Source organism: Ursus maritimus, assembly GCF_017311325.1.
Source record: "Ursus maritimus isolate PB19 chromosome X unlocalized genomic scaffold, ASM1731132v1 scaffold_X1, whole genome shotgun sequence".
In the NCBI taxonomy this organism is placed as follows: domain Eukaryota; kingdom Metazoa; phylum Chordata; class Mammalia; order Carnivora; family Ursidae; genus Ursus; species Ursus maritimus.
This window is the reverse complement of record NW_024423319.1, coordinates 70,967,465-70,982,519: the sequence shown is the minus strand read 5'-3', so window position 1 is coordinate 70,982,519 and position 15,055 is coordinate 70,967,465. Positions and strand designations below refer to the sequence as shown.

The 15,055-nt window shown below is 57.8% G+C and overlaps 1 protein-coding gene across 1 annotated transcript; it reads right to left on the bottom strand.

Moving 5' to 3' along the window:
* Positions 1 to 144: 144 nt before the first annotated feature.
* Positions 145 to 13,029, bottom strand: EFNB1 (ephrin B1). Its single transcript, XM_040630687.1, has 5 exons — positions 12,164 to 13,029; positions 3,359 to 3,636; positions 2,483 to 2,575; positions 2,148 to 2,276; positions 145 to 1,978 (listed from the first exon to the last, which is right to left on the bottom strand). Exons 1-5 carry the CDS (start codon positions 12,289 to 12,291, stop codon positions 1,566 to 1,568), a joined length of 1,041 nt encoding a protein of 346 aa, XP_040486621.1. The 5' UTR covers positions 12,292 to 13,029; the 3' UTR covers positions 145 to 1,565.
* Between the last annotated feature and the right edge of the window lie 2,026 nt (positions 13,030 to 15,055).

Here is a 15,055-nt window from a genome sequence, read left to right as displayed (position 1 = left end):
CACACACACACACACACACATGCACGCAACTCACATACTCACACCTCATTCCCCAACATCATGACACCATTTTACACCCATTTCTCCATGTGGTTAAATTTTTTTTTTAGTTCTCATTTTTTTCTAAGAAAAAAGCAACAAGAAAATAATTCAGAGTTTATACAAAACATCTTTACATTATTTCTTCCAAAAAGACTAGTATTTACACAAATGGCAACAGAAACAAAAACAAAAAACCCTTCCGACTGCCACCTGGAAGGGGCTGGCTGTTTCACTCCCTCTCCCACCTGGCACTGGGGTGGGCAGCTGGCCAGGAGGCAGTGTGGAGGTGGATGGTGTAAGGCCCAGCTCCATCCATGGCCACTCTGGGAGTGCCTGCAAAGCGCACTCAAGTGGCAGTCTGTTAGCAGCCGTGCTGGCAAGGAGCCGGGGTCAAAGTGCACGGCGTGCTGGCCCAGCCCTGGGCAGCGTCTTCCTCTTTCCAGGCCCCGGCCCAAGATTGGAGGGGCCAGCAGAAGCTGGGTTGAGGGGGCACCCACCTGTGCTAGAGCCTAGAAAAGGAGCAGGCCGCCCGGCCTTATACCCGCTTAGGTCTCTGCCCTGGGCCTCTGTTTCCCCACCAGGCCAAAGGATGCCAAAGGTGAGGAGAGAACAGGGAGGGGAGGGGGAGGGGGAACTCCCAGCTCTGCAGGGCAAATAGCCACCTGGGCACCTCACCTCCCTCCACCCCCATGAGGTCATCTGCCTGCAGCAGCTCTCCTGTTCCCCAGGCAACAGCCAATTAAGACGTTAATTACCGTGAGAGTGAGGGAGGCAGGAGATGCCCAAGAATCCCACAAGGAAGAGATTTTTTTTTTTTGGTGGAAGGGTGGCAGCCACTACCCCATTGCCAAGATCAGCTTTGTAGAAGGAGGGTCAGGAGGGCAGGGTGAGACACTTTGCCCAACGGCACTCTTGTCTTCCCTCATGGGCAAGAATGGCTCTGGCCTGCCACCCCTCCCCCAAATACCAAGGAATTTATAAAAGAAATGCCATCCTTTGCTTCCTGGCTGGCCACATCCTGCCCCAGTTCCCTTAAACTGGGCTGGGCCAGGCTCAGAAAGCCTAAGGAGGGGCTGCCTTTTCCATTTTTCCATTTTTTCTTTAAAAAACAGATGAAAATGAGTTGACAGCTAAAAAATGAACACAAAAACATTAAAAACAGTGATGATAGCGGACAAACAGTCCTGGGAAGGGGGGAAAGGGGGTGGGGGAGGCAGGGCCAGGGGGGCATCTTCCTGCCTGCTGTCCATCAGCGTCCAACCCTGCCCTCCAAGAAGGGGCGCCCCTGCAGAGCCCAGAGGCCTGGCCAGAGGGGGAAGGCACAAGAGCATGGGGGCTGGGGGCACAAGCACCCCCCTCCGAAGCCCAGGGGGGCAGGACAAAAGGGGGATTATAAAAGCCAAGAAACTACAAAACTAAATACAAAGGTGGGCACAGCTGGTCAGGGGAGGGAGCGTGGGGGAGAAAGGAGAGGTGCAGTCCTGGCCGACTGTCCCTCGGGGGCCCGAGGCCGTGCTGGGCCCTCAGACCTTGTAGTAGATGTTCGCTGGGCTCTGGGGTGGCATCTCCTGGACGATGTAGACAGGGTGCCCGTAGTCCCCACTCACCTTCTCGTAGTGGGGGCAGTAGTTGTTCTCTGTAGTCCGTAAGGGGATGATGATGTCGCTGGGCTCGGTGCCCGCCGTGCCGCTGCCCGCCTTGGGACTGGCCAGCGTACTGAGTGAGAGGGCGGGCGCCCGCTGCTGCGTGTGCTTTCGGTGCCGCTTACGCAGCTTCAGTAGCAGAACTGTCAGGAAGATGATGATGAGCAGGAAGATGACGCAGCCGGCGCCGACGGCCGCGAACAGGGCCACCTTGGAGTTGAAGAAGCTGTCGGGGTCCCCACTGCCACCTCCACTCGCCCCTGGGCCACTTTTCTCTTCCTGGTTCACGGTCTCTAAGGAAAGAGGAGGGAGGGGAGACATGGTCGGCTGCGGGCCCCAGGGACACGCTGCCCGTTTCAGGCCGGGCCCCGTCCCGCCTCCCTTCAGAGACAGGGCCTGAAAAGGCAACTGCTGCCTTTCAGAAAATGGCTTCTGCCCTTCGGGAGACACCTATCCACTCACCATGCTTGCCGTCAGAGTCGCCCAGGGAGCCCCGGCCGCTGGGGGCCTGCGTGGCCATCTTGATGGTGTTGTCTGCCTCCTTGCTGGGCCGGCTGGTGGTCAGCTGCTCAGGCGTCACAGCATTGGGGTCTGGGGGTGGGGAGAGGACGGGTGAGAGGGGCCCCCCACTAGCACAGGTGCTTCACTCATCCAGCATGAGCCAACAGTGAACAGGTATGTCAGACCTCAGATACTCTGACCCTATTGCCCCTTCCCTACTCCCAAACACACCCATACCCAGCCAGGGACATCTGTTGCAAAGGCTCAACTGGGGAGCCCTCGCACCGGGCGCTCACCTTGCCCAACCTTCATGACGATCTTCATGGTGCGTGTACGGCACACACCTCCCTCCCGGTTTTCCAGTCCCTCCAGGCTCCCATTGGATGTAGCTGTAATAGGAGGCCAGAGAAGTCAGGGGGAGAGAAAGGTCTGCCCACATGACTGAGAAATCCTAGTGCTCTCTTAGCCCATAAGAACAGAACAGAACAGAACTGGGAGTTGGGGGGTGGCAAGCAGCTCCCACCTACCCGCGAACCTTTCCGCTTGTCTCCCTCATGCTGGGAACAGAGTAGCCGGCCCGGCCCAGCCCACGTCAGAAACTAGTGCTTCCCCCAAGGGTGCTGCTCCTTTAGCACGACCAGGCCTTAGCCCTTCTTTCTCAGTGGACACTAAGGTATCTTCTCTTTGGGCGATGTTGCTCAGAGGCAAAACAATCAGAACCGGAATCATGGGGGAGGCTCCTATACAGACTGGAAGGAATCCATTCAGGTGAACCAGGCTGGCGTCCCAGTACTATTCCTAACTTCCCGAGTGACATGGGGCAAGAAGCTCCTTCACCTCTTGGGGCCAGTGTCCCACGAAGAGAAAGGCCCAACAGCCAGCTGATCCCCAAGGGTTCTGCCAACTCTGCCATTCCCGAGATGAGACCTCAGGTAGCTAGAGGGCACCGTGAATCGGAGTCTCCTGCCCCCCAATTCCTAGAGCCAACGTGAGCTGGCAGCCACCCCCTTGGCCGATGTTAGGGCCAGAAGCCCAAGGCCAGGCTGGAAGGAGAAGATGCCAGTCTGCAGAGGGGACCGGACCAGGATAGGCCATGCGCTGTCTCACTGGACTACTTAGAAGCTCCTACTGCTACTGGATAAGAGAGGAGCCTGTGACGGGAAGGGACTCACAGGTAATGTAGTAATCATGGTGCTTCTTAAACTCCAGGCCCATGTAGTTGGGGCTGAACTCCTGGAACTTAATGGTGAAGCGGATCTCCTGCTCTGGCCGATTGCAGGTGACCAGCACGTTGGGGTCAAGCACAGTGCTGCAAGCAGCCGCCTGCTCGGGCCGCACCAGGTACAGCTTGTAGTACTCGTAGGGCCGCCCCGCTTCCGCTCGGGGGCAGATGATGTCCAGCTTGTCTCCAATCTTTGGATAGATCACCAGGCCCTTCCCACTCAGGAACCTGCCCAGAAGGGAAGACACAGTCAGCCTCGGGGTCAGGGGTCCCGGGCCATCCCCTGAATTGGGGGCACACATGAGGAGGACCAGGCTGAGCTGACTGGGCAGAGATGGCAAGGATAGGCATTCTGTCCTTCCTCCATCCTCAGGCTGGGGGTGAGGAGAGACAATAACACTACCAGCAGGGTGTGGAAGGGGTGGCCCATGGGCAAGGCTGCCAGGCTTTGACTGCTCGGCAGGGTGGGGCACTGCCTAGCTGGGGGAGCCCATTGTCCTAATGTGGCATTTCCGCAGGGGGCTGACGTGGCCAATGGTGTCAAGCTGGCAGCCCTGTTCTCCTTCCGCCCCCATCACACTCACACTCCTTCAGAGCCACTGCTACCATCTCTCCAGCACACACACGTGTGTGTGTGTGCACACATGCATACAAATACATGGTGTGTGTGAGTGCACATGCACACACACACACACACACACACACACACAAGCCCACACATGCCTTAGCCACCACCCCTATGGCTCCCAGACTACAACTGGGGGAGCTCAACCTGTCTGGTACCCAAGCCCTCTCTCCCATCCGTGCTAATCTTGGGCATGATGGGGAGCTAGGAACAGGCATCGCCTGGAACCAAGGGGTAATGGGTACAGTGTCTGGCCAGGTGCGACTGCACACAGCTCTCCCCACTCCCCATACCCACAGCCCAGTGTCTTAGAGGGGGTACCCATCAAAGGCCCATAATGTGAGAAACCTGAGTCCTGAAACTTGACCAGTCTCAGTCCTAAAAAGAACAGAGGGAGGGGAGAAGGGCCCCAAACACGGACAACAGATCACGTAAGATAGGACCCCAGGAACCTCACACCTCTGTGTTCTAATCCCCCCACCTCCACATCTGCCTCTGTTCCAGATCCTGAGGGAGATGGACAAATGCCTTCCAAGCCAGGCTAATCTTCTAATCTTGAAGGCCTGGCACAGGGAAGAGCAGAGGGAGGGCAACTGCCCAAGCCCACCTATTCATATCACTCTCTCCTTACCTAAGCACACAGTGCAACAGTGCTGCTCTCTTGGCCATTTCTGAGCCTGGGCAGGCTGGAGCTGGGAGCAAAGCAATAGCGTGGAAGGAGAAAGCAGATAGACTTTGGAACCAGACAGACAGGGCCCTTCCTAGCTCTGTGACCTTGGATGAGCTGCCTGATCTCCCTGAGTTTCAGTTTCCTCACTTATAAACTGGCAGTGGTAAGAGCCCTACCCCCCGGGATTGTGGAGGGAGTGCAATGGTGCACGCAGAGTACATGGCACATAGTAAGCACTCAACATGTTTGACCCCTGCTTAGAAACAGTCTAGTCTGCCAAGAGGTAAGATACTAACAGCAAGTACCAATGAGGCCAGTCTTGGGTGACGGCGGCAGGGGGAGGCGAGAGGAAGAGAAGCGATGGCCCCATCCCGGAGGATTTTACTGTCTGCTGTGGGTCAGAAAAGTAAAAATGGTCCATGTTTTAGCAACAGACAGTACCAGGCTATCTGTAGGTTATGTGGGAGGATGGTGGTTCAAACTGCAAGGGCTGGAGGCAGTGAGAGCAAGGAGACAATTCATCTGACAGGAGATGGTTCCTCAGAACGAGCAGAATGAAAGTGCGTCCTGTGGGGGCGGGTAAGAAGTTAACACAGAGCAAGAGTGGACAGGAGTGGCTGGAACACAAACCCCAGGCCAGTGACTGGCCCCACAACTGGTAGAGAGAAGCAGAAGAAGAGGTGGGAAAGCTCAGCTCGGGCCGGACTGAGAGGCCTCAAGTGTCACAACAAGCAGTACGAGTTTCATCCCACTGGGGACAGACCTTCCAGCAAGGACAATGAAGGGTTGGAAGCAGTGCTTCAAGAGAACAGAGCTGACAGCAGGAGAACATGGCTCCACTTCCTGGGGGCCCGTTGCGCACTGGGGACCACAAGGTACGAGGGCCTACCGGGAGCTCAGGGCCTCACTCCAGGGAGGCAAATGCTACCCGAGGAGGTGAGTCTAGACCAAGTAGATGAAGAAAGGCAGCCCTCCCTCCATGTTAAATGAGGCTTCAACAAGCTGAGACCTGCCATCTTGCTGTACAAGAGGGTAAAAACCACAAGAAGGTCTTTCCCTTAGTACCTAGCTTGACTGCACTCCAGAGGGCCAGAAAGGAGGCAGGCATGGGATGAAGGCCCCTACAAACATCGGAGAGGGAACACCCTCACCCCACGCCCCTATAATTCCCAAGGCAGTTTTCACTTCCCCAGCCTCACACTGGGCCCACCCAGACAGCAGGATTAGATGACTCCTAACTTCTCAGAGCCAGAGGAACCTTTGAGACCCACTGAGTTCAGGCTCCTCATGTGAGGGAGGGAGTGATCACATGAACATCCCTATGGAAGAGAGATGCTCAAAGCCAACTGGAGGAGGCTACCCTCACCCAGGACGTTAACCCCTACAGGTCTAAGAAGACCTAAAGCCTTGGCTGAATCCTTGCATAGCTGCACTTCAACGAGACTCTCCATGGAGGTGATGGCAGGTACCCAGAGGGCATGCGAAGGGGTACAGGCTGGCTCACCTTTTGAACCACTTGGCCCTGGCTTCCTCACCGGGGAGGCTTAGCTGTTCTGAGCACATCTATGGCCGCTCAGGCTCTAGAGCTCCTGGACTGAAACACAGGGCTCCCAGCTACTGGGGGCTCTACCTTGAATCCAGAGACATCGAGGAAACAGATGTCTATATAGTGGGTGGAGGAGAGAGAAGGAAAGAGGACTATTGCCCCTAACCCCCCTCAGACTCTCTTCAACCTCCGAAGACTTCATAAATATTCATCTGTTCATTTGCATAGCAGCTGGCAGAGGGAAACTCACCTTCCTCTAAAGTGCAGAAGGAAGAGGAGCCGGATGAGACCTGCCTTCCCTGACCCTCATCCCCCATAATGGTGCCTCCTCAGCATCTTCTCCAACATCAGGAGAACTGCTTCTTGGCCTATGAGAAGGCCAGGAAAGTGGCAAGGGGACACAAAGGGGCAGGTATGTAGCCAGTGAAAGCGAAGCCTGAAGCCAGGTACAACACTAGTCATACTATACGGGGGGAGCCTGTAGGTCTCCCATCATAAATGTCAGGTTAGGAGTAGGGGCAAGAGAGGAGGAGGAAGAGATTGTCCCCAAGTTAAACTCTTTATGCCCCACTTTTCAAAAACTACTACTCCCCCATTATCAAGCCAAGCTTTCTTGCCTGGGGCCACCCCCAGACAAAGCCCTTTTCTGGAAAATAAGGGGATTGACAAGGCCCAGCAGGAAGCCTGAAGCAGGTCGCCATGGTAACCCCTGAGGCCTTCCCTCCTTAGCTTCTGATAGCCCCAGGACCCCAGTGAGCCACCCCAGGGAGTAAAGGGACTTGGGGGAGGCAGCCTGAGTGTTCCAGCTCCTTCTTATGGCCTACCTCTGCCCTTCCACCTTAGTCCAAGTCTGTCCCTCAGCCTTTCTACTGAGCAGAGAAGTGCTGCCATGACTGCTAGTAAGAATCCTGGGACAGGAGAATCCTGAAGGGTCTGGGGCAGTAGCCTGCTCAGAGGCCAACTGCCCTCCTGCTTCTTTCGTCCAGCTGAGCCCCTCTCCACCCAAACACATACAATCTGCAGTGGGGCCAGCTTGCAGCTATGGGGGTCATGCCCAGAAAGGTGCCCATGCTCCACCAGGCCCACACTTCCTTCCCTTTCACCCTTCCCACAGCCTCTAGGAACAGGTGGTCAGAGAGTGGATGAAGGGAGAGCCCGGTCCCAGGCTGTGCCGGTCCAGGTTTGGTAGAAGACTCTAGCCTTGATTTGGTGACCCCGGCAGCACTGCGCCTGCACCCACAGAGTGGCAGGACGAGTGGAGGACAGACCCCAAGCCAGAGCTCAAGTCTGCTCTCATCCCAGCAAGGGTGGGGAGCCCCCAAATTAAAGGCTCCTCTTTCATTCCCCCAGCTCCACCCAGCCCCCGAGGCGGCAGGAGCAGGCCTGGCGTGTCCCAGCAGTGCCCGCCCAGGCGTGGGTGGGCAGGAGCAGCAGCTGGGTCCTGGCGCACACGCAGCACTGTCGGAGGCAGGGAAGCCAGGAGAGACCCAGAAGAAGTCACCCTCCCCACCTACACTGACCTTTGCCCTCCTCTCTGCCCCACCAGGCTCATACTTGGGTCCACTGGGGGGCTTAAAACTCCTTTGCTCGTTGTCTGCTTTCTGTGGGATCCCTGAGAGGAAGTGAGATTCCTGGCCCAGAGAGTAACCAAAGGTGCTGTTCAGAGCTCAGGAGGGAGAGTGCCAGGCGGTGAATGGACTGCCTCTAGTTCAGGTCACCCAAGCAGGCTGCCCTCAGAGGCAGACCTAGCAAAAGCAAATGAGGAAGCCAGGGCACTGCTCATCCCACGTAGGCAGGGCCTGAGTCACAAGGACAGATGCACACACACCTGTGAGGTAAGAGGGGAACCCAGGGGCAGGGAGCAGGCACCTCTTTCCAAACCCCACCTTGAATTCCTCTCTCTCCTAGATTCCAAGGTAGCAGGATGGCATGGAAAGAATGGCACACAGCAAGCTCTACCCCTATGAGCTGAGTCTAGACAAGTCACTTCCCTCTTCCAGGCACAGGCCTTCTCATCTGGAAATGGGGGCAATTCCTACTCCCTAAGGCTGTTGGGAACCACCAATGAACTTACATATGAGGATGCTTTGTAAGAAGCAAGGTGCTGCCCGACTGTTAAGTTAGCCTGCCAAACATAGTACCATCGAGAAGTAAGAAGCTAAAGGAGCTTCCGCTCCTGGCTGCTGGCACCCCCACCCCCAAATGCCCACTATGAAAACACACACAGGAGGGGCTGCTATGGTGCCCAGGTCCAGGAACCCAGAATGTGGCTGGTGAGCATCCCCCCACCTCAGCTCCCCTAATAATCACAGAGTGGACCCTCCCCCGAACCTGGTGTTCTCATGGCAACAAGCAGCCTCCTGGCAGCGCACCCCTTCCATAGTCTCAACCCCAGAAAACAGTAGTATTCAGGGCCTGCTCATCCCCATCCACCTGAGCTGAGGAGGCAGCGGAGAACCTGAGGGGAAACAGGGAACCCTCCATTTAGCTCCCTGCCCAGCCTCACAGGCCCTTCTTGCCCTGGCCCGGCTGCCTGGGGTGGGGGTGGGGAGGGATGGGAACAGGAAACTTTAGGAGCTGCTGGGTTCCCATCACTCTGAAGCCCCCACCTGTGGCCAATCAGCCACAGAGTAGAAGAGGTCAGGTCCCTAGCCGCCCCGGAAAGGGGCCCCCTGAGCTGGCCTCCCCAGGACTGTGAGCTGGAACAGCTGTGAGGGGGCTGGGACCAACATTTTGGCTTGTAGCAGGCAAGCCTGGGTTGGGGTCTGCAGCTGCCCCCACCCATGCTGGATGGAGTCAAGGGTCCTGGACACCAAGCCGAACCCCCCACCCCCACCCCCTTATAGGGAAGGTGTAATGTGATCTCAGGCACATTCCCACTCCCTGGAGGTGGAGGAACCTGAGTGGGGGGCAGGAAAGGGTCAGAATGGGACTGAGAGACTGAACTGCAGCAGCTGGACTTGGCTGAGGACTCAAGTGTGAGGCCTGCCGGCTGCCCCAAGCTCTCCGGGGAAGAAGCTGGGGGAGGGGGCCGCTCTGGGACCTTCCATCACAAGCCCCCAACCCACCCAAGCACATGCATACATTCTGGTTTCTCCCAACCTGTAGTGGGACTAAACCTGCTTCCCCACCCCGTGCTCAGCAGGCAAATCTGACAAGAGGGGCAAAGGAGAGGCAGAAGCTCCAGCCACCCAGGGACTTCCACACTGAAACACCCCGGCACCACACCGATTTGGGAAAGAGCCTGGAAGTCTTAAGCTGGCCCTTCCTGCTCTCCTCTCCCAGTCAGGGCTAGGGCTGCAGGCACCCTGCAACCTGGAAACATACCCCCAGCCCCACCACTTCTTTATTTTGATTTTTTTCCCCCAAGAAGGAAGCAATTAAGCAAGGTTTATAGGCACTGGGAGATTTGAGTGGGGGGGGGTGCCAGCTCCTGACAAGGCTGAGGAAAGAGACCAAAAGCAGGGTGGAAGAGGGGAGGGAAGAGAGAAAAGGAGCCTGTGAGGGAGAGCACGGGCATGTGCGAGAAACAAAAGGACTTGAGAAAAAGAGGCAGAGAGTGACTAAGAGTGAGAGGGAGTGTGAGAAAGAGGGAGAGAAGGCGAGCCTAGCTGGAGAGGGGAGGTGAGCGCTGCTCACAGAAGGTGTGAGAGGGTGAACCGACACAGACCTGAGAGGGAGAACTCGGGCAGGAGGCAAAGAGGGAGAGACAGACAGAGACTGTTTATTTGAAAGGCTGTGGCAGCCTGAGGTTGGGCGCGGTGGCAGGGGCAGCCCCCAGAGCTCTAGTGGAGCTGAGGGTAGTGCCTCCCTCCTGTCCTCCTGCCCACCCCCCATGCGCCAACACACACAGACCCTTGGGCGTGGATGGAACTGGGAGGGGGGAGTGTCCAGGGGCACCAGGATCAGTCCCCCACCATTCTCAGGATCTGCTCAATTATAGGACAGAATTTGTGCGGCTCCTACTGAGTCCTACTGAGCCGCCCCCCCTCCCCTCCCCGGCCGTGTCCGGATGCCTGCCGTCAGCCTGAAGTGGATACTGGTCCAGTAAACCTGTAAACTGTAAAAACCTGTAAACTGGTCCAGAGCACTAAAGGCTCAAAACACAAAAAGGGAGAAGCTCAGAGAGATCTTGTTTCTCCCAGCCCCCCCCCAACTCTGCAGGAGGGCTCCTTTCCAGCTGCGGAGCTGCCTGCTATCTCTGGTTAGAGACCCGAGAGAGCAATTAGGTCACTCCCATGAGCCCCTATAATGGGCTACCCCAGGCAGATTTCAGCTATCCTGGCTCAAGAGAGAGCACTTCCAGCCTCCACCTCCCCTGTAAGTGGGGGGGGGAGGGAGGACAGACTGGGCTCTTCACAACCTTTCCCCTTGAGCTAAGCAGCTCAGGGCCCCCAGACTATCCTGACTCCCCGCTGTTTGGAGAGCCCTGCACCCAGTTTGGCTTCTGGGTGGGGGAGAAATTCTCGAAAATCCCTTTCCTTGTACCTTGTTCTCTTTCCGGAACCCTCTACACTGACCTTGTTTTAGCCATCCCACAAACCAGTAAATAGGACCCTACCGCAACCAAGGAGAATAGGAAACTAGAGAAGCTACCTTCTCCCCACTCCAGGGCTGAGAGATGCACTGTCCCTGAAACCTAAGAGGCCAAGGCAGGCAGGAGCCCGGGAAGTTAGCCCGGGAGACCAGGAGAGTGGACAGAAAGAGCTTCCAGATACAAAAATCAGAGAGCACAGAGGGCAGGCCAAAGCCCCCCAGTTTCCCACTAAGTAGGGGTATCCACACATTGCCAGGACCTCCACAAAACAGGAAGAGCAATCTTGACTCTGGATTCCAACCCCAGTCCCGAATGCCAAAAGAGTAAAAGGTCCAGAGGTCACTGCACAGCCCCAGCGACTCTTCACTAACAGCCCAGAAACCACTGAGCCACCGCCCTAAAAGGTGTGTGTGTTGTTTGGGGGGTGGGGGGTGGATTGTGAAGGGTAAGGAGGAGGAAGAAAAGAAAGGATCTCCTCCACATAGCTACATCCCCAACCCCTTGGGAAAAGCTAAGCATAGCCCCCCAATCTGAGGGACATAGGGTGGGGAGCGACCGGGACCCGCCAGGGCAGGAATCCTTCTACCCCCACCCACCTCCCTCGCCAGCTCCGGATGCCACTCTCTGCCTGGGCTGGCCCTCGAAGCTCTGCCGCCGGCTCCACTGGACCCCCGACGGGCGCTGGATCGAACCCCCCTCCCCAACAAATCCCTCTCCCACTCCGCCCCTCTCCACCGGCCGCCTTTGTGAGCCTGGGAGCGGCGCCCGCCCTTCCACGGCCCCGGCAGGGAGAAAAGAGGGGCTAGAAGAGACGGCAAAGCGAAAAGCTAGGGAGGCAAAGAGGGAAGAAAGAGAAATGGAAATGGGAGAAGCCGGAATGGGGATACAGGCGCTGCCACCCGCCCCAAGCGCGGAGTCCTGAGCCGTGGTCCCTTCACAGCTAAACAAACGAGAAACCGGTGTTCCGGCCTCGTCCCCCACCCAGGTCAAGCTCGCCCCTCGAGTGGCTCTCGGAGAAAACCGCCACGTTCCCAGGGGCCCCATAGGGGAATGCGTTCTCTCCCCCACCCAGCTCTCGGGTGCGCCCTCGAGCGCCCGGACTCCCAGCTCCGCCAGGCGCGACCATCCGACTTGATCCGGGACGTGCGGAGGAGAGGGCGGGGAAGCCAAGGGGTCACAACCCAGCCGAGTGCCCCCCACTCCACCCCGCCGCACCCTGCCCCACCCGCCCGCAGGAAAACACACTTGAAAACGCCGGAGACAAAATGGGGCGCCGCTCCTCCTCGAAACACCTCCCCACACGCACTCGGGGGCGCGTGGCCTCACCCTGCAGAAGTGCCTCCCACCCCCAGGGACCAGAGCCAATAAGTTACTCACTTGGGGTTGAGGGAGCTCCAGGACACGGGCTCCAGGTTCTTGGCCAGCGGCGTGGCAAGCCGGCACAGTGCCAACACGACCATCGCCACAAGCCACTTGCCGAGCCAACGCTGCCCAGGCCGGGCCATCTTCCCAGGAGCAGGCTGCACTTGGGATCCCCTGGCGCCTCCTCAGCAAACTGGCCTCGCCTTCCCGTACTGCGCTGCGCTCTGAACCGCTCAGGCGCCCATCCTCCGCAGTCGCCGGCCTTGAAGTGCTCCCCTCCCGCCGGCTTCGATGTCGCTCTTCTCCGCCCGGCGGGCCAGGAGGACTCACTGGGCAGCCGTCCCCAACCCGGGCATGGGCTGCGGCTTCCGAGGGCTCGCTCCCCTGGTCTCTCCGCCGCACGAGGCGCGACGGGGGCTCTGCGCCCCCGGGTGATCCGGCCCGATTCCGCTTGGCTCCCCGAGACCTTTCGGGACTGCGCGCCCTCTCCCTGACTGGGTCTCCCCACTGAGGACTCGGTGGCCGCCCCGACGCCTCGACCGTCCCGGAATCGACGCCCCTCGGAAGAAGTGGGAGTCTCCTCACAATGCGAGCTCAGTCCGGGGGCTCCCGGCTGGGTCGCCCTGGCACGGTCTCCGTTCCTCCAGGCCACACTGGGACTCTGGGCTGCGCGCCCCCCCCTCCCCAACAGCTTCTACTTCAGCGGGGGCCCCGTTCAGTGTACTCAGAAGAGCGGGAAGACGCAGCCGAGCGAACTAGTCCCATCAGTTTGCGCTTCTGAAGCCTCGGCCGGGTAGCCCCGCAGCCCTGTTGCCGAGTCCTAGCTCCCCGGCGATTGCGCCCGAAGGTCTGCGGCCAGTGTGAGCCTCACACACCTCCCACTGCTGTCCAGCGCGCATAGACTCCCTCCGCTGCCGCTGAGCTGTCTACTCCCCTGCTCAGGCGAACGCAAGGCCAACCCTACTCCTCTTAGCCAATAGTAAGCTCCGTCTCGGGGTCCTTGTCCCATGCCACGCCCCAGAACAGGAAGGGGGCGGGGCTTCTGGGAGCTCTTAAGGACGCCGTGCTCGCGATGGCACCAATCTGAAAGTGCGGCTCGTGCGGTTAGGGGTGGGTCGGGTTTAGTCGCGTTCCCAGAGCGCTCAGCCCGTGGGAAGTTGGCGTTCCTCTAGGGCTGTCGGCCTGCTCTCCTCCCGCGCACCTAGTCAACACTCTGGCCCACTGACCTGGGCCAGACAGGCCCTGTCACAAAATATCCCGGGAAAGTACTTCCATTGTCTTTACACGGGAGCCCTGAAGTCCTGCACAGGAGCCCTGAAGTCCTGCCTGTGCCCACCTCTGTGGCAAAAGTGGCCTGTTTGCTCCCCGTCCCATCTCATGTAGGGCTCTGGTGGGCCTTCCTCCTTCTTACCTCGCAATGCAGTGTCTGCTTGCACTTGGACCTGGAGTCCTAAACAAACGGAGAGCGGTAGGTGATGGAGACTCAGAGAGGTCAAGTACGGGATGGAAGTGGGTGGGAGGTGCGTTCTTTGCCCCTGGAGACCAGGCCTTCGGAATCTCAGCTTCGGGGGAAGGCTTTGTGGGATCTGGGAGCCCAAACTTAGAGTCTTGTCCTGTCTGAAGGGGCAGGCAAGGCCCCGGAACAGGTCAGCGGGGATGAGAGGGCAACCTCGGTAAAGAAAAACACCACGAGTGCGAAGAGGAAAAGGCGCAGGCAGACGCCTTTTGAAAAAGCAAAAGCGGGCGTCCTGGCCCCAAGACGCCAGACTCTAGCCCCTCCCGGCCTCACCATCTGGGTCTTTGTCTCCCAGCCCTGGCCCATTCTCCCCGCCCCTCCTCGCTTCCTTGCTTATAACTTTGGCTCCATCCCATAGCTCAGACCCTCCCGGTCCGGCCCGCTCTCCTGGTCGGACCCCAATAGGCATAACCACGTGCTAATGTCTCCCCCTACTGGTCTTCAATAGCACTGCGGGAGCCCGGGACAAATTGGAAGCTCCCAGCCAGGAGCTTGGCACACACAACCCTAGCACTTGACTTGAACACGAGACTTGGGACAGGCGTGGCGGCCTTGGCAAGAACCGCGGCCCAGTATAGGGAGGAAGGGAAAGCACTAGAGGAAGATCTGGGTTTGGGGTTGGCTTTGGGATATAGTCTCCTTGCCGCTTCTTGATGGAGACAATTACGTGAGCAACGTTCCCAAAGGGCTCTACCATTTACACAGGTTCATGTCCTTATCACACTCAAGTAGGAGTTACTCACTGGATCCTATGATGATCTCTTTGGCTGTAGAGTGGACCTGGATTTGGGAGTGGGGAATAAGAAGGGAGAAGCTAGGCCCCTCCTCCTTTTAGGGACAGGGCCTGGAGGGTGAAAGGGATCTGGGTGGACAGGGACCAGGAGGAGCTATGTCGGGTCTCTCAGCCGACAGCTGGACCCCTTGTTGGGGTGTGAACAAGGAGAGATGAGAACAAGGTGCATGGGCACGCCAATAGTCCAGCTTGGGGATCAGGATCCCTTGAAGCGTGTACATGGCACCTGAGTATGGAAAGAAGCCTGCTGCTTACTGAGTGCCTACTCCGTGCCAAGAACCATGTTAGATGGGTTTCCTCTCATAGTCCCTTGAGATAAGTTCCACTTCCCCCATTTCTCGTAAGAGGGAAGATAGGGCTCAGGGAGGAGAAGTAGCTCCACTGGGGTCACTGAGCTAATCGGTGGTAGAAGCAGGACGTTGTCTGTCTCCAAAGCCTGTACCGTACTGACTTGCCACACATTCAGCCCTTCTTGCCTACTTGCTTACTTAATTCATTCCTGGTTAAAATCTGGCTCATGCTTGGAAGGCAGCAGCCGTTAGGATAGCCAGGACTCTACTCTTCATTCACAGGTTACTAGAGCTGGGAAAGTTCTTCT